At 38.3% G+C, this 22876-nt stretch overlaps 1 protein-coding gene across 8 annotated transcripts in view; it reads right to left on the bottom strand.

Annotated features, from left to right (window-relative positions):
* Positions 1 to 6609: 6609 nt before the first annotated feature.
* QKI (QKI, KH domain containing RNA binding) overlaps positions 6610 to 22876 on the bottom strand; it is a 152325-nt gene continuing 136058 nt past the window's right edge. Inside the window, exons 5-8 of one of the 8 annotated variants that reach the window (XM_047093131.1) lie at positions 16324 to 16411; positions 14644 to 14943; positions 11808 to 11882; positions 6610 to 7560 (exon numbers count right to left, since the gene is read on the bottom strand). In XM_047093131.1, coding sequence (XP_046949087.1) covers positions 7544 to 7560; positions 11808 to 11882; positions 14644 to 14943; positions 16324 to 16411 — 480 coding nt within the window. In that variant the 3' untranslated portion in view covers positions 6610 to 7543. Of the gene's footprint in view, positions 7561 to 11707; positions 12670 to 13517; positions 13940 to 14441; positions 14448 to 14643; positions 14944 to 16323; positions 16412 to 22876 lie in introns of those variants that run through there. The other 7 variants (XM_047093129.1, XM_047093130.1, XM_047093136.1 and 4 more) reach the window with 7 other exon arrangements.

The following is a 22876-nucleotide window of genomic DNA, read 5'->3' as shown; positions in this document are numbered from 1 at the left end:
ATACACTCTCTGGAAAAATGTGATCATACGAGCACTAATATTTTCTTTCAGACGTGGGATATTTTTAACACAATTTTTAAATGTCCCATTAGTTCAACTGCCTTCTAACAAGAACACAGAGTTACTATAAAGAGGTAGCTGATAATTACAAGAATTTACATTAGGAAGGAAAGCCTAATGTCATCTACTCCCTTCACTCACTTAATAGAAATTCCTTCCCTAATTAAATATTAATATAACATGTATGAATTATGAGACTAGTAATTTCTTATTCACTTAGAAACCTACTCATCTGACTGTTCCAGGAAGAAAACCATTAAAACTTGCTCTACAAATGACACCTTTTGAGAAGCTAGTCTGATGGAAGGCAGAATTACTATTCTGGATCGAGAGAGGCAAGCACAGATAGTCACAGGAACCAGAGAGTTGAGGGAAAAAATTAAAGCAAGACAGGATCAAGCAAATCCAGTTAGGTGTGCCACCAAACTGGGGAGAGTTTGGTTTAAGGGGAGTAACAAAATTATTCAGCTTCAGTTTGATGGCTACGATGTGAAAATGCAGGCTGCAGCATTCTGGAGATTTCGATTTTTGAAGCGCAGATCTTGTGAAAAGATTTTTTTTTTTTTTTTTTTTTAAATCTGACCTTTAGACTTTAAATGCTGGAAGGCAATTAAAACAGTAGCAACGACACTGTCCAGGCCGGATCAGACGCGGTCTGCGGGCGCGGGCACGGATCTTGTGCTCCGTATCTTACCTCTGCCGGCTACTTTTCTAAGTATGGGGAAAACGTACTGCCCAAGAAGACTAAGGTTCTAGTGATCAGAAAGGAGGGAAAGAAATCTGGAGAGCCTATGGATAATTAAGAACTGGGAAACTGCAGGTACAGGGGAGTCCTAAGACTTGGACGTCAGGATGAAATCTCAAAGGTTCCAAACTACTGGAAGCCAATTTTTAATTTTTTTTTTTTAAACCAATTCTGCTCTGTTCAAGAAACTGATGACACTAGTCCTTTTCGTGTAGCTGACAAGACCAAGATTTGGTGAGCATTCCTTTATTCTTTACGTCTAAAAACTACAAATTGTGCCCGTGTTTCTCAGAAATGAGAACTATTCCAGATGCACACCCAACTGAGGAATACTGTTGAGTCTGTTCATTGATTTCCTTTTCTTAATCACTGAAATCAAGGCAAGTATGGCCCCCAGGTAAGTGGCAGGGCTCCAGGTCAGATTCCTTTTTTTTTTTTTTTTTTTCAAATAGTGGTAAAAGCAACAACAATTACAAATGAAAATGTGCATTCTCTGTCGTGATGTTTATGTGTTGGAAGGGGCGTGAACAGCATTTTCAGCTGCGGTTGGTTTGAGGATGAAGCACACGCACTTTTTCCAGTCGGTTTATTGCACTTCGTGTACAGTCATACGTGGTTCTCCATTCACATGGGATTTGAGAAGCCTATTCAAACTTTCTCTCTGTAGACAACTTCCACAAGCAAACTTCTAAATGTCTTACACACACCACTACAGTATAAACCACAACAGATGTATTTGGTAATCAAAACTTCTCAGTAATAGCAGTTTAAAAATATATGTAAGTTTTTTGTTGTTGTTGTTGTTTTACTCTGGGAGCTGAGATTTCCCTACGAGGTGATGTCCTTTGCCAAGAAGGGACAGCAAAATCATAAGCGATGCGAAATCAACGTTGTGTTGCTATTTGCTGCACCTGCCACCCACCCACCTCTAACAGGAGTTAATTCTTCCTTCTCTCCCGCCCCTGGCAATTAGTGCAGCAGAAATACAAAAAGGAGAATACTATGCTTAGGTGAACCAGTTTGATTCAGCATTGAGGACCAAGTATGCATATGATTTTAAGTCTCTTTGTTAACAAAGCCACTTCAATTTTTTATGAAAAAAACCACACACGAAATCACATGTGTGTACCACAGGAATATTTCTAAAAGTATCTGCCTATAAAATGAAATAATTTTTCTGTTTTAAATAAAGGTGTTCAGGGATTTGTGACAATGTTAAAAAAACGACCTTAGGTACTTCTTAGCCTGTGAGTCGAAAAGTTTTGAGAGTAATTTTTGCTATTTAATAAAAGATTCTAACTGAGCAATACATTTCATTCTACTAAAAATCACTTGCTACAAATGCTGTAATAGCTCATTGTTACCAAGGAGTAGAGACAGACATTTTATCCCAAACAAGCAAACGAAAACCAAAACACCTGGAGAAACCCTGAACTGTCGTAGGTGATACACAAGGATTAGACTTCACTGGGAAAGAAAAGATTCTTGATTTGGTTGTGAGCAATTTCATTTAAACCTACAGTCTGCTTTCGGTGCACCAGAAAACGTACAGCGCCCGTATGTACGCATGCACGTGTGTATGTTTAGAAAATCTTAACTACCTATTTGGCGTATCAATATACACACCTTGCCTTTGTGGACAGCGTGATTCAACGGCTCTTCCGGGAGGGCTCTACTCTGATAGAGCTACTGCACTAGGTAGGGTGGGTGTGTGCATCTCCTCTCGCGCATGTTCTTCCCGACATTTTGCCCAAGAAAAACATGCTTGACTACTGAGTGCATTAATTGTGCCAACTTCTCAACTGAAAGCTTAACTTTCAGTTGTTTTGTCACATGATAGTATAGAGGACTCTAGCGTTTTATCGTTCCAAGAATTGGGCAGTTTCGTTTTTAATGCTACTGCAGCTCGTATAAAAAAATGGGATTTCTACTGTGTTCACCTTTTATAGTTTTTTACAACTTTTCCAAATAAAAGGTGACCGTACAACATACGTATACATGAAGTACCATTAACGGAAAATGAGATGAGACTGCATTCATAAGCTTCAGACAATGACAGTGAGTTGCAGAGAAAATTCATCAATTCATCAATTAAATGACGTGGTACCATGATGACTTCTAGATTAGCAGCTTGACAGACATCTTCCAATTTTTACAAAATAACGTGTGAACTGTATGGCAATTACTTTTACAGATGGTAGCCTATTAAAGCTCTCTCTACCTAATAATATACACCCCCGCCCCCGCACGCCAAATCAGAGAAACAGCTGTATTTGTTTGATCCAAAGGACTACCTCTAGGATGACTAAATCAGCTAATCTGTGTAATTTATGTATATATACTATGGGAATATATAAATATGGGAATACTTTGACAGTCTGATTGGTTAATAGCATATTGGTATAGTTAGGTCTTTTGTAACATGTAACTCGTTTCAGCCCCAAGTTTTAGAACTTTAAAATAAATAAGATGTAATTTACAAAAATAAGCCATTATTTACAAACATAAAAATTCATCCTGAGAATTTATTATCCAGGAGAACAGTTTCACAGAAGAGGAAATAACCAGTATCTGTGAAATAAAAATGTACCTCAAGAGTTAAAACTAAAGAATTTGTAAGCAGAGGTCAATTTACCTAAGTTGCAGCCAAGAAAAGCATGAAGATATTTAATGAATCTTAAATCGACTTGCATGCAAGAAATGATCTTTAGATTTCTCAAGAGCTGATGTCATTCTCCCTAAACTTGTTGTATTCATAGAGTATTCTGACTGTATTCTGGAAGAGGGAGGGAGGGAGGGAGGGGGAGGGGGAGGGGGAGAAGGAGAGACGGGGGGGGGGGGGGGGGGGGGGGAGAGAGAGAGAGAGAGAGAGAGAGAGCGCGTGCGCCCGAGGAGAACTCAATGGTTCGTTCGGTCTCCTCTCTCACCACGGGTGATGAGGGGAGAGAGGCGGGGTGCGTGGTCATTGCCAATGGCTCGCTTTAAACTGTCCTAAGGAACGGAGCTCCTCTGCCTTTGGCTTTTACCTGGTTGAGCACCCCTCCCTGCCCCAATGGGAACAGTGGCTAACATAGTTCAACACTTTCTAAAAGAAAAATGTCCAGTTAAAACACAAATGTGAAGAAAGGCAAAACCTCATCGGATTCTTTGCTTTATAATGTGAAACAAAAAAATCACCCACTTCTAGAAATTGAAAGAAATGGTTCAACAAAGAATCAAACTGGTTGTTCGGAGTATATCATCACAATGAGTCTCTTTACTCTTTATGCGGTGAGCAGACAGGGATTATTTTGGAGAAGGAAAAATAAGAAAGTGTGGAATTAGTAACGCAAGAGGCTGAAAGGCAAGTGGCAAGACTAGAAGACCGCCTCAAACCACCGCTACTTTGTTCCCATCTCTACTGGCACCTACCCCCATGGTAAAAGGCCAGAATAACCGAAGCCGATTTTAACAGTAGTGTGCATAATTGTAGGCTGACAAACAACATAAAAACAAGTCACGCTAGGTTATCTGTGGTCACGTTCTTCAGGGTTAGTCCAGTAACTCAAGACTTTACATTCTTTTGTCTTTATTTGTTTATTTTAATTATTAAACACGTAAAGGTTAATAAACAGACATAGTCCAGAGTTAGTAGGTTGGTATTATAACATTTATTAAAATAATGCTATGGGTTAATAGAAACAGCAAAGAACCAAAGAATTAAAATGCAAGCTATGTAAAATCCCAACTAAAACCCAAAAGTGTCTAATGTATTCATTCATTAGCTAAACTAAAAGCCCAAGAAAGACAAGACACCCAATATAATAAAGTACTGCAAAACAAGTGGCAATTTTCAGTTATCAAAATTGTGGATTCTGCATTTTGTATCCTTTTCTCAATCAAGAAAAAAATTCTTTTTGAATGTTATATAACATACATATAAAACAAGATAGAAAAATACATTATAAACTTGTAACAATGGCTGTAAATACATTATCTTACATGTTTCTCATAGGCAATAGGTTGGTTATGATACATACACAGCATGAAACTACTAAGATAATAAAGAATTGACAAAAATACATGTCGGCTGTACGGTAACATACAAGCGACACTCCCATCTACCCACGCTAAAAAATTACATAATACTGTCAGAAAAGAAGTCTTAAAAACTACATATTTTAATAAGAAATAAATTCAATAAAGAATGATAATACTGAGAACCAAGGCATTCAGAGATTTCAAAAGTCATGCTTTTTTTTCAGTTGATCCAAAATTTTATCAACTAAGTTTCCAAAAGTTTGTTCAGAGCCAACATTACTTAAAAACGTCACACATTTATCCCATACATTTACTTTCTTCCCCATAAAAGACCTTTGATAAACATCTAAAATGTCCAGGTGTAACACAGTTGAGATGAGACTGGGTCAAATACTGGTACTGGTTTTAAACTACTATCACCTCAAGTGTTCGAGTGTCGCAAATTTATTCAACCAACCAACCAAAAAAAAAATCAAAATGGCACAGCATATATCGTAAATAAATCAAAATGACTGTATGTGTAACAGAAAGACAAAGCAGTGGCACATGAAACCAACGCTAGCTGAATACAAAACAATGAATGTCTATTGCATAGTAAATGAACTGAAAACGGTTTCCAAGTGAGACAAGATGATGGAGGTCACCACGAAGGTGCTTACTGAGCTCACTGCTGACCTTTGACTGTGAAGCTGTGAAGGGATGCGGGAGGGGGTGAGCCGATGAGCTGGGGATCCACTGCCACTTGAAATCTGCCACATCTGATACTGAGCAGTTATGGGCGATTTACTCAAGTGTTCGGACGCGGTCGGGCTCTGCGCACAAACCGTTTCAACTACGAAACTGAAATTCGTGAGAAACCAGAAGCTTAAAGTCACATGTAGTTGAGCATTTACATGCACAGTGATGCCAGTTTTTTTAAAGTGAAAACAAACAAACAGGTGGGGGGGGGGCGGGGGAGGGGTGGGAGGGGCCGCTTGGGTCACTAAAAGCCACCAAAGAAACGGACCACCCAAGTAATCGGGTAGGGTAGAAAGAAGTCTGGTTAAATTTGGGCCATTAAAAAATACTGTTATCCTGAAGGAAAATCACAAAGATTCATTTTTTGTGAAAAAGTCTGCTAAGAATACTATTTATCTCCAATTTAGTAAGAAAGAATTCAGCACACCCCTCCTTCTCTGAATAAAATAAAGTTCTAATTTTGTCTGCAAATTGATGTTCCGATCACACATAATTTTCATCTCAGAACCTGTTGGGCTAACTTTAAATATCACAGTAACCAAGAGCACTCAGTAATGATTTTTAAAGAATGATGTTTTAAAACTTACTCGCCAGGCATTAGAAAAGTTATCAAATTTTTCACAGTATCAGATTTGGCAAATTTGTATCAAGGTACGTGGCAAAAATCATATAATTCAAACCATCAACTCATTGGTCTCCCCTCAAATCTTCTTTCACATACTGGGTGGGCGACTGAGTAAACATGCATTAACTTGTATTCTGAGGGAGGAGCTGATCTTACAAGACACTTGACTAAATGACCATGAAGGAAAATAAGGCACTTTCTTTTCTTTAGACTTATTCCAATACTTAAAAAATAAAAAAGAAAGACAAAAAGGCTCTTTTGGTCTTTTGTTTCTTGACAACCACCAGAAAAAATCATTTAATGAAATAAAGGGTTTCTTTGTTCTTTTTCTTTTTTTTTTATAACACTTGAAAGTATAAAATGCTACATTTCCAAAAATATATATATTTTTTTTCTGCACCAGCACCCTTGTATAGTAAAAGTATCTACTTTTTGTTCATTTGTTTCAATGCACTACACTTTTATCTACAATTTCATTACATGTATACAGCAAATAGGCAAGCATGGCTTTTACATCCTTAATGATTTTTGTTTTTTTCTATACAGGGAGGTTTAAAAAAAATATTTGAACAGTTTGCCCAGTAATGTGACACATAATGCATGTACCTTGTTCTCGTATAGTTTTTAAAGGAGGTTGTAAAATAAAGGTTCAGTAATTTTAACTCAGATACTATTCATCTTTTAAAAATAGTGTTGCAGTTTTCGTCGTTTGCACTACTTCTCAAAATTCCTTGTCAGGCTGATCTCTCCTGGCACACTGCTGATACTTCCAATTTTGGCAGGCAATATAAAAAAGGCTGCAACTTCTGCCCTTTGAGGGCACTGTAGTGACTAAACAGCGTATCAAATTTTGAATACTTTTTGAAGTCACTTCACCAATGGCGTCCCTGACCAAAGGTCCATGCATGATGCATCATCACACGGTACATTCAGAGAGCTGTGCTCGCTATGAGAAGAAGGTTCCTACAAGTCTCTCACAGTAACTGCCTCTGTCACTGAGTAGTTAAGGGCCATCTGTCTCCCCTTCTGAAGTGAGGCCTTCTTACCGTTCGCTTAGGGTAGGACGTGAAAAGATGATCAGTGCTGTGGGATGAATTGGGCCTTATTGCTTTACTACTATTCAGTGCAGGTTCTAGAACCACTTTCACCCAAACAGAAAGAAAAACCAAAAGCTGAGTCGGAGGACAACAATTTCTTTGTCTTTTGTTTGGTTAGATGGTAAGACGAACGGACAAGTGCCTCAGCTCGCTGCACTGACGACAGGCAAGCAAAGGCGATTACCAGTTAACTGATCAGCAGGCAGGCATGGTCAGGTCATCATTGGGTGAAGAGTTCAGAGGTCAGAAGGTCATAGGTTAGTTGCCGGTGGCGGCTGGGTGGTTAGAAACAAAAAACAAAACAAAACAAAAAAAAAAAACAAAAAAACAAAACAAAAAAAAAAAAACAAAAAAAAAAGAAAAGAAAAGATAGAGAAGAGATTAGTTTCAGCTAGTGACGGCTTAATGACAACATGAAAAACTAATCACAACTAATAAAAAAAAAGCATGTTTAATTCTGACAAACTGATTGACACCATCTACAGAATACAATAAAAATCATGACAGTTTCATATCATGATTTGAACAAATGAAGGAGAGCCCACTCCCACCAAAAAAAAAAAACAAAACAAAAACTGGTTAACAAGAAAAAATAGAAATAAAATACAACTAACAACTAATAGTTAGTAGCAGTCAATGGAGGAAACTGGAGAACAACAACAATGAATAGGTTTGATAAACAGAATTCTGAAACAGTCAGTGCAGTTATCAGTATCTGACTGCTATTAAGCATTAGTATTCTCTCAGAGGCAAGCATCAAAGCGACTATTAATGATGGATGTGATTATTAATAACTGATGATCAACAGAAATGAATCTAAGGAAATTTAAATTCCTATGAACAATTTGGTTCAACATAAACTCTGGGCCAAACAAGGTTTCTTTTGTTCAATAAATGTTTATTGCTTTTTCAATTATTCTATTTACAAACAACATGGAATTTCTTGGCCTTATGATACAAAGCAATACTAAACTGTAGTCTAGCGGTGGAGGCAACGTCATGGGAACCAGAAAAAGGCCAGGCCTTTCGCACCAGCCAGCACTTTCCAGTTGAAAATACTATTTTACACATATAGAACACTTATAAAATGCACTGGCATGTAAACACTGTAAAATCCTGCCATTTAAAATTCTATACTCAAAAAGCTCTAAGTACATCAAAAAATAGAAGAAATTTCTAATTGATACCAATAAGGCATTTTAAAACTACAAACAGCTTTCTTTATTCAATTTCAAAGCTAATACTCTGCAAATACAATAAAATCTGACATTTCATATACATTCCTGCTTTATATTTTATATTTTAAAAGAAGCCACCTGTAAATACTATTTTCTTTTGCAAAATAACAAACAGAACAAAAAAAAATTAAAAAAATTACAGTAAAACACAAAGTAGTTCTCAAGTGGAAAGTTATCGTGCCCAGTGTCCTCGAGTTGTTCCTTCCTTATAATCAACCTCTGTCACATTCTGCTTCCCCAAACTTGGTCCACTTAACAGTAGTATGATTTTTAAGACTCATTCAACAGCTTAATTATTTCTACTCTATTCTGAGGTTTGAGAGAATTTTCTGTACTGTTGCCATTGTGACTAAGGCAGAGGAGATGTGAATGAAAAACTATTCAGTGCGAAGGTAGACTCTGTGCCACTCCATAAATCGAGACCCAGTGGGTATAATGTTCACAGAGTTATTTGAAATAATCTATATAATGGACTGGTTTACTTTCATGTAACAAAAATGCTTTCTAGAGTCTATCATTTAGGATAGTTTATAAATACTACAAAAATACTGTATCTTCAATGGGACCAAATCTTCCCTGAATTTCTTAAAAATAAGTGGAATTTTATTCAAAATAAAACTTGCTATTCCAAAATTAAAGAAGAAAATAAATATTTAACAAGATGTAGTCATACCACTTCATAGTCACTCCCAAAATACAGAATCTTAAAGCATTTTTGATATTACTTAAGATTTTGATTAAAATTGTATTAAGTTTCTTATACAAATTATGTAAATGGTTTTTATAAAATCATTACTTGGAAAAACTCTGATTATGTTTTTTTGTGTGGAAGAAACAAAGCCAACTACCACTTCTATGTACACCAGAACATCTAGAACACGTCCTCTGCCAAGTCCTGGCCTCCCACAGTACACACAGGTGTGTCCACCGTGCAAAATCACTTATGGTTCACTACGACTAACAAGTCAGTTGGTCTTTTACAGGCTTCAAATTCAGTTTTGAAATAGGTGTCGAAGTGGGTTTATTTTTAGTAAAGAACTACATATTTGTCAACCATGCAGTACTCTAAATGCATATATAAAATTACATGGTTATGCGTCCAAGGGCTGAGTTTCCTTGCATTAAAAGTGAATGTTTATATTAATCTTCCCTTCAAAAAAAAAAAAAAAAAACAAAAACCTCAAAAATAGAGAAAACAGTAGTATCATAAAAATAATTTAAATGAAGGACTTCAGACATCTCCCTTAGACCCAATGAGTGCATACAGTGATCATAACAGCAGTATACAAGTATTCTGTTATTTAAAGGAAAAAAAAAAAGAAAAAAAAAAAAGGTAGCTTTTCGGTTTGCTGACATTGCATTTTCAATAAAAGTGAGAAGACTAATCACAAACACATATAACTACAAAAGAGCCATGCATGGAATGTGATGTCATTTCCAAGTACTATAAAATCTTCTTAATATTGTTTTTGCCATCTCAAGGCACTGGAGCACTGAGTCACCAATAATTACTGTGTTAAAACAAAATTACGAGAAACCTCCTAAAAAGGGGCAGGCAGGGAAAGGTTAATAGAAGAAAAACTACTTAAAAACACTCTTTCAAACTATTGCAGACATTAACAATGTGAAAAAGACTTCAGATTATTCACGGGATTATTGGGTTTCTTTCAATGTAAAGTGACTTTTAAAAGCAAGGTCCTCCTTCACGAGGAGACTCGTTCTGCAAGAAGGGGGCACACAGGGGCAGTGCACACCTCCACGGTGTCCTACTGTCACAGGTCATCACTGAGCTTGGAGCTTGGGGACTATTTATTTCATTCACTGAATAATCGTTAAGTAACATACGTATACGTTAAAAGTCTTCAATTCAAGGCTCTTTGAATTATGGCTGATGCTAAAGAAGTATCATCAGTGTCTTTGGAAAGTATTTTATTCTGACGTGGACAACAGTTGTGTCCAATGTTTATCATCAGTATTCAAGAGAACCATGTGAAGCAGGTAGGTCGTTCTTAAATTCACAGAAGGTGTAGGACAGGAGTGGATAAATCCCTCACTTTTCCCACTAGTATGAGAGACTTCGATCAAATTAATTAGTAAGTAATACATGTGCAACAGAAGCTCTTCAAAGATCTTTTTCCACCTTGCTTCAGATTCTTACCTTGTGATGACACACTAAGAAAACAATTCAATGTCAATAAACCGAAAATAACACTCCTCAATAAACATAAATAATTTATAAAAGGGTCCAAGGGCATATATAGGACACAAATTGCAAGTGTTGAAAAGGAGAAAAATGAAGACTTATTTTCCAGTCACAGGTTAGTCAAAAAAGATATTCAAAGCTGGATTCATGTCTCCATAGACCTTCAAGAGATAGTTTACCTTCAGATAATATATTTTAGCAGCAAATGACAAAAATCGAAGGATCCATTTTGGCAAGAGAATGTAAGAATAAAAGGGAACTGATTTTCTCATTCATAAAAAATCCAACCGCATCAAAGTTATCTTCACAGTCCTTACTTTCTTGATTTCAGCTAAGTACTTGACATGCATATCCTCATGTTTACACAGTGGCTCAAGTATCTTAATAAAAAGGAAAATGGAAACTAAATCTTCAGTTTTCTCCACAAGGACACAGGAGGCATATATTCCTTTACTTCTCTCATTAAAGCACCATCCGCTCAGTTCATTTTGCAAAACCAACCCAAAATTTCACAACAATTACAAGGTATATTTTAGCAAAAGTTATTACTGAAAAATAATTAAGGCAACATCAAAATTTAATACCTCCCCACATGGACCAATTCATGTTTTAGTAGGAATAAATCACAGTACATACTAATATAGGATTTAATAAGTTAAAATATGAAGGGAACACAAAAAAAAAAAAGGAAAGGGAAAGAAAGGAGGGGAGGGGAAGGAAGGGGAGGGGGAGAGGGGAGGGGAGGGGAGGGGAGGGGAGGGGAGGGGAGGGGAGAGGAGAGGAGAGGAGAGGAGAGGAGAGGAGAGGAGAGGAGAGGAGAGGAGAGGAGAGGAGAGGAGAGGAGAGAAGGAGAAGGAGAAGGAGAAGGAGAAGGAGAAGGAGAAGGAGAAGGAGAAGGAGAAGGAGAAGGAGAGGAAAGAATCCCAACCCTTAAATCTGTCAACTATGACAAATTAATTTAGAAAAAGAAAAGACACGGTGTGCAGGTAAGCAGTTATATTTTTCCATCAGGTGTGGTGTTGCAAATTTTACGGACACCCAGCGCATTTCTTATAAACAAGAACTGCAGAACTAAACTAACCTCGGTCTGCGGTCACAATCCTTTGGTAAGGATGGACTCGCATATCGTGCCTTCGAACTTTAGTAGCCACCGCACCTAGTTAAATTGCAATTACCAAGACAAAGTTAGAAAACATTCACAAGGGAAAAGAAAACAAACATTAAACAGCAGGTTTATCAAAATGGATTTCAAAGGTTCATTTTACTACAAAAGTTTCCTCTTAAGAAACATGTTAAGGCACAGTAGTTTTAAAAGTAACCATAATATGTTGCGTATATATGCGTCTATTAATATTGCATTCATCTCAAACATCTTGGCCTTAACCTGTTTTAGGCGTTCATTCACAATCCCAAGGTACAGTGTTTCGTGAACTCTATTAGATCCAAACATATTTCAGCTTTACTAGTCACATATTCACTGAAGTGCCTTTCTCGCAGCAGGACCACTTCAATAATGCCATGCTTAATACTGACAATTATTTGCTAACCTTAAGACCACTTCCAGAGTTTATCGCTTAAAAAGGTTTAAAAGCAATTCTTACAGCCTACAGATTGTGGTTCGAAACTCTGAGTCAATAAGTATGAACTGCAATGAATTAGGTGATTAGTAAAGCAAACAGTGTAGTGCCCTTAGCAGTCAGTACACTATACACTCCTTTATAAATCACCGTTACTTTGTAAGATTACAGACTAAACCAAATTAATAACATACTTTTACTTTCTATCAGTGTGCAAAAAGTGCAAGTGAGTCACTGACTGCTAGGCTAAGCTCCCCCCCACCCCCCCGGAGGCTGCTGAGACTAAGCATTTGTTAAATTCAGATCTGATGAGGGTTCAGTTAAGACCGTTCTTGAATTCTTAGCCTTTCGTTGGGAAAGCCATACCTAAAGATAAAAGGAAGGGAATTAAAAATTAGTCACCAATGAAGACTTGATGCTAATACCAATCTCCTCACTACCACCAACACACATGTCTGCATCTGTTTTGAAGGGCACTGCTTATTTTAAAATCATAGGATGTGAAACTTGATATATATCATGCATGTTATCTGTGTGCAAATTTATTATAACTTAGCAATTTGAAATAATTTTCTCAGTTCTCCAAGTGGTCAATGTCATGTTTTACTGCTTAGGTGGCAAAGCGAGAAGGAAGACTCTGAATGGATTTTGGTCACTTAGTACTCATTATTATTCATTTTATGAAGGCCAATTAGGTATCTGTATATTTCGCTTTTAATTTTGTCAGTCTAATAATTAAGTATTATAAATAAAAATTTCCCAACACAACAAAAAACACATTGCTTTAAAATGAGAGACTGCAGTGCCTCTTGCTGTTTCTAAGCAGTAAACTGGTCCATCACCCCTTCTTGCATTTTAGATAAACTAATCTTGTACAAGTATAATTGCACGAGGCAAAATCAGCAAGATCTTGCACCGAGAGTGCTGGAACAGCAGCTGGTGGCTCAGAGTGCCAGCCCTGCAGGAAGCAACAAACTCCTCGAACAGACGCTGTGCGTGCAGCAGAGAGGAGCTCTGAGACTAAAGGAGCAGGCGTGGGGCCGCGGGACAGAGCGTTAACAGAAAGGAAAACGTAAACAGGTTACATGTTACATGTTATTTTAAAAATGCTTCAAGAAATGTGCAACAGAAAACAAGCCTCTCGTCAACAGCTCTATCTATAGTATAATTCTGACCTAAGGTACTTTATACAACGATTTAGAGATAAACGGAAACCATGTACAATCAAATGTATTTGCTCATGAAACAGAAGGCACCTGAGTGCGTGCACACACACAGATAACATACAGAGCATCGTGGCTTTCTTTAATTGAACAATGAAGTTTCAAGTTTAAATCTTAGTGTCCGGGTTCATGAAAGACTTTCAAATTTTTATAAATCATTATTAATGCTGGAAAAAAACCCCAGAACTTAAAAGATCAAAGTCCTACGAGTCCACAGCATGCATGCGGCACCAAGGTCACATACAATTCAAGAAAAAAAAGTATTCAAATTCTGTCTGGTAAAACAAAGGGGCAGCACGGAAAGAGTTTGTCCCACATTGACTGGTCGTGTTATAACAGCTGCTGTATTCTAGTCCTTCATCCAGCAAGTCAATGGGCTGAAATATCAGGCATGACTGGCATTTCAATCCACTCTATAAAAAAAAGGCATCAGTAATGTCTTTTTCAAGTACACCACTTTTTGTTCATGTAAAACCAAGCGTTCATAGTATGATCTTAATTTCTGCCTCAAATGTGATCCTAAAACAGTGACTTGGTATTTACTCATCAATTCCATACTGTACTACAGAAAGTAGGAGCTTCTCGTATGTTTAATATTAACTAGAACTTCAACAAAAGAGAAAACCTGAGGAAACCTGAAGAATCCAACCAGTTGACCTGGTCCTTTTCATATTTTAAGCGATCACAAATATTAGAAAACACACAGACAATAACAACAGTTTTTCAAAGACCTCAAAATATTTTCACACGGGATTTTAAAATTTAGCTGACAAATTAAATACATCTCTGAGACGGAAGGACTCTAACCGTGGGCAGTGGAGCCAACGGAGGGGACAGGCCCAACTCAGAATGACCTCACCGTCAATGTCAACCGTGAAAAGTATTTTCTGTTTAACGTGGATCTGAGTTACCAACGAGAATCTGAGCAAACTTAGTAAGATGCAGTTATTTTAAGAGGGGACCATTAAGAGAGGCTGAAATAAAGACAAACTTTAGGCTTCAGTCTTCCTAATGGCAACTTGTCTCGCCTCGCTAAAACGGAGACAACCACTTCCAAGTCTGAGGCACAAATGCTATGCAGAAAACTACTGGTGACCGCACAGGGAGAACAACTTACCTAATACACCACTAGGTTCAATAGGATACTCAAGGATTGATGTAGCTGGCGCCAACGTGTAGGGGTACTCGTAGGGTGTGTAGATTAAACCAGCCTCGGGCCCCGGAGGAACTATTGCAGCAGTTGGGTGAGGAGTTCCGTTTGGCATGACAGCGGTCTGTATTTGTCTGATCAAAGGCATTATGGTAGGGCCAGCTGGCGTAGGAGTACGCAGGGCAGCTGGTGGGAGAACAGGCGCAGGCCCAGTGATAATCCTCGGAGCAGCCTGGGCTGTCGCTGCAAGAGAAAAGGCAAGGGCTGCTACAGTAAGCAAAGAAATGTAGGAGGAAGTACAGAGATAGCAGTATAAAATATGGAAAATGAGAGGGAAGTAGGAAAAAGAAAGGAAAAGCAGGAAAGAAGAAAAATAAAAGGAAATCATTAGTACATGCGCTGATCACACAAAATGCCAAAGCACACCGATCAAATGCAAACGGCTTCCCCTTTCCCAGTGTGATTAAGAATAAATGTGCAAAAATTAACAAGCCACTATAAAAAACAACAACAAAAAGAACGCGACCATTAAAATAGGTTACATTTAGTTCATATATTCGATATATCTATGGTTTTAAGATACCATGAGACTAAAGGTACATGCAAAAGCACATGGAAACACTCGCATTAAAAGAGGTTAAAAAATATTTTGCAATCGGGAGTCCACAGAAATACAGTTTTGGTATACTTCTAGAGTAGCTTAAGTTTCAAATTAAAAGAGGGATTTTTACTGTATTATGCTAGTCAACAAACTACTTTCATACAAATTTCCTGCATCTGTACGAATTCATATAAATTTCCTGCATCTGTACGAATTTAACTTCTTCATAGAGAAAGCAATACGTAAAACGTCCCATTCCTAAATATATGATTGTTAATGACATACTCATTCTCGTGAATAAATTAAAGCCAAGCATTTGTAAAGCAACCGCTTCCGACCCACTAAACTGCCTATGCTCTGGCAAGCTGGCTAGGACTTTAAAATTCTACTTTAAAAAAAAAAATAAAAAGCCAGTAATTTAAATAGGAGATTATGTTCCTAAGACATGTCGAGCTTAGATCGCCTCAAAATGAAAAAAAGCAACCCTCTTTAAAGTTTATGAAAGCATGCACAAATATATCGAAAGGAAAAGTGGGGTTGAAAACACTATCACCTACTGCTCTCTGTGAACTCACATATGAAATCAACAGAGAAAAATATTGCAGGAACAAGCAAGCGAGGTAAAAGGACAGAATTCGACAGAAGGGTCACTGCTTTCAGATACGCTCCAAGTCAGCTTTTTTTCAAAAAGAAGTTTTGAAAACTTTCTGTCTTTTGCACCAATGTGACAAAATAAGCTAGAAGCCTGACATGTATACTCAACAGAATAGGAAACGTCCTGAAACTCTCAACTTTGGAAGCTGAAATTTCATCAAAACGAAAACATTTATAAACCCGAAACCTAGACACGCTGGCGGAAGATTAGAAGAGAACGTCCTCAATTCACGAAAGCAGTCAAAGCGGGACTGCAGGTGCCCTATCAAGCGACACGGGTTTCGACTCTTCACTCCGGAGCAGTGTTCATGCGCGGCGCCGCCCAGCGGAGCAAGGCCTACGCACGAAAGGGCGGAGACGGCTGTGGCCCTGGACCCCAGTCTCTCGCTTACGTGATTTGACGTTGGCGTCCCTGTAGGTGCCGTTCAGAATTGCGAGCTCCATCAGTTGCATCTTCTTCAGGCTGTCTTCTCCCTCGGCCTGCGCACGGAAAACACAAGAGCAGTGAGAACTGAAGACGCCCGCGGACATCACAGCCGCACCTGCTCCCCAGCCTTGAAACGGGCAGTGCGTGCCTACAGCCGCCTGCTTCCACCGGGAAAAGGACAACAAACATACAAACAACCAGGGAACCGAAAGGTGCTGATATACCGACACGCAGGATACTCGCAACTGCCACTACCTACATTCCTACTTGGAAATGTCTTACACGAACTACACCGATTCTATTAAAGTTTCCTTAAAAAGCAATAAGTAACAATGTTAATTAAGATTAAATATGGTATATTTATTCTCTTTGGCATCTATCATTTTACAGAAGATTCAAAAACTCCAATGTGCTCATTGAAGAGAAAAGAAAACCAATCCATAAAAAACAAACATCCCCGTCCCCAACTGGGATTCTTAAACATATAACATTTGATTGTGGTATTCATGCAAGAGGATGTTGTTTAATTTTCCAAAAAGGAAAATTTAATAAAATCATAACCACAAGAACTTCTAAAATCTGAATACATATTCTTCTCTCTCATGCTCACGACATCCCTCTCTCCCCTCAATTAGTACATACTTAAGTACATCTTCAGGGCCACCATAAGATGCACTGTCCAAGTTACGACACATCTAAATGTAAAAGCTTTCCATCACTATGTGATGGTAACGGGCATAAACCAGGATGGTCTTTGACCATCAAACTGTTTGGCCATCCCACTTAGGGTGGATGTGCCCCACCCTTTCCATTTACTGTTGTCACCCTTGTTCTAGTCGATATTGTTGTTATTACCGAAACTACTACCATATTACGTTAAGGGTATCTGTTCTTCAAACAATCTATACGATGGTAAGATCAAATGCACAAGAACAACTTTTCTACTTATGTTCCTTAACATTTTCATGTCTTGAAACCCTTTCACAGTTTCTTACTATCTAAATGGAGCTATCTATGATCTGGGCCCAAACTGTCTTCTCAAGTTAAAGCAATTAATCTTCTACTATTTTGTACATGTTATCTTATGCTACAAATCCCTGGTATGCGTCTCTGTGCATATTCCTATTGCCTCCACCTTGAATGTCCTTCAGGACTCCATTCCATCCCCCTTCTTTCGAAATTCTACTTAATCTCGGCAAACTTCAACCTAAATGCTACCTTCTCAAAGGGCCATCCTTAGATTGTAAGGCTTCTACCTTGGTTTATAGTTTCATGGACATCACCACTACCAAAGTAAACTCCTTGGGAACACAGTCTATTTTTTACTTCTCATTGCCTATATTCATATTCCCATTCACCTTATCCTTTAAGTTATTTTTGCTAGGACATATATTTCTAGATGATTGGTAAGAAAAATTTTTATTTCCAAACCTCAAATATCTAAATCCTATAGGATAGATATCAGCTACCGTAAAAGAAAGCAGATGAAGGTAGAAATGGAACTATATGCTACTCACATATTTTATGCATTACCTAAGCTTCAGAATATTTAAAAAAGAAAGCAACCCAACGACACATTTTTTTCTGACTTGGCTCAGGACAGGAGCAAGGCCAGATGACGAGCTTCTCTGTCCTTTTCTACTGCAATCAATGATACACAAAACTCTGTCCTTGGCACTAAAGCAGCAAAGGGGATACTATCATTTATAGTAAACAGAACTGCCAAAATGGCTTTTAATAAACCACAAAGGATTAAAGAGAAAGATGAGTGAAACCATGATGAAGACAAAGTTTAATGTGTCACCGCCAACTTTTCAAAAACCTACGTTGCAGGAGAAAACAGAGAAGACAGTCTTGAACACTTGTGGAATTACTATTCCTTGACCCCTATGAACTTGTACAAAGATGAATGAGAAAAAAAGTGAAGTAACAGGATTTCTTTAAAGCCACAGCAATAACTTTAATGATAAAAATAAGTAAGCACCATCAATGAAAGGGACAAATTAGAAATCCATCATCTAACTCAAACTCCTTAAACTTGTTCCCTGAAAACTAGTAATATTAAAAATTAAAACTCACCAAGTCATTTCAAATTTAAATCTATAGATAACAGAATACCAGAAGTATATAAATTACACTCTACATAAAAAAAAAAAAAAATAGGTGTACCTTCAGTGACTTGACTGTGAGAAAATAGTACATGTTTGAAAACGCCAGCAAGTAAGAGGTAGAAATAAAGAGGGAAGAAGTGATGAGACATAATGTCTCATACGGAGAACTCTGTACAGAGAAGAGGTACTCAAGCACATGTTTTCACTGAACTGTTCCTTTTAGAAAGTGATAGAAGCATACTCATTAGCTGGTGATGCAGTGTCAAACAGAGGAGAAAGGTCACGGAAGAAATACACACGTGTACATTCAGGGTCCATGCATACGTGTGTGTGCCTTTCGCAGGGTGCGGGCTGCTGAAAAGCATACAGTGTCATCAGCAGAGGCCTGCCCCCCTCCCCCCGCACACACCCCGCCCAGGAGGAGAATAAAAACTGGAGCAGCACAGCAGCAACGGAGTATGCCACGGTGACAAGCTGGAGGCCACAGAGACGTACAAGTTACGCATGACAGTGCGCACTCTGGATTACATCACATTATGGCAGGTCCACTAACACTCCCGGCAGAGCACAGAATCTAGCCGGCAAAGCTACAATTTAGACCTGGTGGTCTCGCTCCAGAAAGAGCTGCACTCACTCCGGTGTCTTCACCGCTTCTCCCCACGCCGCCCCCCATTCTGTACCCACAGAGCCAGCCCAACGCTGTGTCCTAAGAGTTTGCAGAGTTCATTACAGAATTACTTGCACACAGAAGTGCGATTTCAACCTTCGTGTCCTGGTTTTGTCGGCGAAACTTGGCACTGTATACCTGCCTGAGTGCTGCTGAAGGTGTAGGCCGTCTCTCAAATTAAGGTCAGAGAAGACAATGTGTTGGTTTCTTAGGTAATTTCACTTAGTCTTTTTCTCTTGTCCAGCGGCCCTGTTCTAGAGCTTCTACCGGCCACGCTTCATGCCAGGAGTTTCCACATGCCATGAGACATTTCCTCTTCTCTCCAAGACAGAAGCTAACCAAATAGGGCATCCTAAAATCATACATCTTAACGCTAGACGTTTCAAAAGGCATTTTGTAGAACCCTGTTCAGGGATAAACCTTGTATAGAAATGGAACTCTAACTTTTCCTTCTGTAACAAAAGCGTCTGTCTTTAACTAAACCTAAGTCATAAGAGGGTATTTGAGAATGCTGAATCCAAGTGGTCATCTAGAACTTTATAACTTCTCATTTCTCAAGTATTTGCACTGTATTTTAAAATTCCAGGTATAGTTTATATGCAGTGAAATCTTGAGATCTTAAGTGCAACACTCAGTTTTGAGGCATGTACATCAAGACACAGGATGTTTCTATCAATTCGTAAGTTCCCTTGTGCGTCTCTTCTTACTCAAGGTCCTTCCCACCACCCTCTGCCTCCTGAAACCACCGATCTGATTTTTATCACCAGCTTAGTTTTGCCTATCCTAGAATTTTATAAAATGGAATCAAAGAGTATATACTTTGTGTGTCCAACTTCTCTCCCTCAGCATACTTATGGAACTCATCCATACTGTTGTGTGTATCAGTCGTCCGCCTGTTTTGAGAGCTGAGTAGTATTTCATTTATTTACCCATTCTTCTGCAATGGACATTGGGATGTTTCTAGTTTCTGGATGCTGTGAATAAAGCCATTATGAAAATTCTCATAGTAGGTAATTTTGTGACTATAGTTTCCCCACCCCCTGACCATTTCTTAAATACATACCTATCTCTCATACTTAGTATGAAAAACATGTAAAGGTTACTGAAATATTATGAACAACATACCTTTGAAACATAAAAGTTTAAAACTATAACAAACACTTGCTAACTTCTTTACAGGTCCACTGCCCCATATCTAAAACCTGTGGCATCATAAATGTTTTGAGAAATGTTCAGAGTTGTATAAAGATAATATACAAAGGATTACATAACATCCCCAATGGGTCTGGAAGAATACTCCAATAACCCAATGTGTAGCAAACATAACAATACATTAAGTAGGATAAAGACAGAGTATAAACATACTTTTCTGAACTTTTTGGAGTTTGTAATTATGGATGACAGATTATGGGTCTGTATAAATATATATAACTTATACATATATTATAGTAATTTACAGCTATGTTAAAGGGACAGAAATAGGTCGTGGTTAATACTAGATGAGAGTGAACAGGTTCTAGCATTTTAAAGTTGAACGATTTATACATTACCTTATTGAAACTACATATTAGGTTTTCCTCATCTTAACATTTTATGCTTTATACAGATCTATGGCACTGGTACTGTTATCACCCTGAGGTTCAGACAGGCTAGGTACCTTATCCAATGTAACATACGGTCACGCTGCAAAACTGGCTTCCAACCCAGAGTGCCTGATCTAAAGTCCTTATCACAACTTTTCCTTTATGTACTGCCTTTCAGTGGAATTATCTTTTCAATTCATCAAAGACCTCACATGAGAAATTAAGAAAATCATGTTTAGTTGGCAACTTTAAATTGATAAAGCACACGTTAAAAAAACTCCACAACAATGTAATTACTAATAGAGAACCGAAACAAATGTATGAGTATCTCCAAATCATTAAAAATGTGACTAGTACTATCATTTGCCTGTAAGAAAAGCCCAAACTCCCCGGCTTAGCAATCAAGCCACTAAACAACTTCTATAAGCAGCCCTATTTGCAAATATTCTGCATTAGTCAAAATCATCTACCCACTATCCCCTAGAAGCCCACTGTGCTTTTCTGCCTCCAAGGTAGACAAGATCCTGTCTAGAAGCATCCTATGTATGTCTCTTTTGACAGCCCAGATCACTGTCCTCTCCAGAGTACATTCTTTTCGAACCACACCCACCTATAATGGTATCATTTTCCTAAATCTATGTTGCTCCTTTTGGGGGACTTAATCCTATACAGACAGCCATGTACTATCTCCTCTTTTCTATTTTTTCATGTTGTTTTTAGGAAATTTCTCCTGTGACCTGCATCCATAAATTAACCAATAATCAATTACACCAGTCATCTTCTAGACCCCAATGACTTGCAGAGGTGAACCTGATCCCTGACATTTAAAAAAATTCTTTTCTATAAATTTGCAATAATGAGTAGAAAAGGTTTTGCAAACATAAAAAGTACCTGACTACTTACTTCACTTGGAAAACAAGGGCTGACTAAGAAATGTGTAGAGGGGCGCCTGGGTGGCTCAGTCGGTTAAGCAGCCGACTTCAGCTCAGGTCACGATATCGTGGTCCATGAGTTCGAGCCCCGCGTCGGGCTCTGTGCTGACAGCTCAGAGCCTGGAGCCTGTTTCGGATTCTGTGTCTCCCTCTCTCTGACCCTCCCCCGTTCATGCTCTGTCTCAAAAATAAATAAACGTTAAAAAAAAAAAAAATCATTAAAAAAAAAAAAAAAAGAAATGTGTAGAGAAAAGAGAAAACAGAGTGACCAAAGTTTATAAACAATTTTAATACCAATCATCACCTGTATCTGTTCTGTCAGCTAAAGAAAAGTCTGACAAAGAACATAGTGGACTTAAATATAAATCGAGGATTTTACACAGGAGAGTGACCTAACAGGATTTACCTTTAAAGGCACATTTTGTTATTTTGTGCATGGACTGTTGGGGGCTTGAGGACCATTAGAGACCAGTCACGAGCTTTACTGCAGAGTCCTAGTGACAGAAGATGCACGGGACTAGGACAGAAGTAGTAACAGATGGCAAAAGAACCTGAAAGGACTTGATGGTTGGTCGGATGTAAGGAATGAGGGCTAGGAGACATTAAAGACTAATGTTCAGGCTTTTGGATTTAGCAATCAAGTAGATGCTTCAATGAGAAGATAAAGGCTGAGGAAAATGGAATTGAGAGTTCTGTTTAGAAATATTAAGTATGAGAAGGCGAATACTTTGGCTACTTAAACAGGCAAGTGGTGATGTCAGGTAGACACCTATGAATCTGGGGTCTACTTTTTCCAACTTATCCTATAAAGCTAGTAGAAAACTTAACCTCCCACACGACTCTAGAATATTTTCTCCAGGATGATGTAGCAATTACTAAGTTCCAAACTGACCTGCTATGTGTTTTCACTGTTGGGTTTAGGACTCTGTATAGTACGATTTCTTCTTTGCCAGCTGGTTCTGTTAGGTCCACACAAGTGAGATGCACAGTGAAGGACATTAAAACAAGACTGAAGAGCCAGCGGAGAAGGGACGCCCCTTCCTATGCCAGCTGTTCTCAGGCTCCACACTCCCCAGCACTTCTAGAACCAGCTTTCTGGCGTCTCACCCATGAGGAGTAACATCAGCCAACCAGTTTATCTACTCCTCTGAGATACTAAGGTTCCATTAACTAGTCTAGAGGCCCCACCCTGTCAGCGCTCTCGGTTCTAGCCCTGCACGAACTC

Source organism: Lynx rufus, unplaced genomic scaffold (assembly GCF_022079265.1).
Source record: "Lynx rufus isolate CCGP_SWC_20201006 ecotype Redwood Valley unplaced genomic scaffold, mLynRuf1.p SCAF_32, whole genome shotgun sequence".
NCBI classification, from domain to species: Eukaryota; Metazoa; Chordata; class Mammalia; order Carnivora; family Felidae; genus Lynx; species Lynx rufus.
Note: the sequence above shows the minus strand (reverse complement) of the source record. Positions and strands in the feature narration are given on the sequence as shown.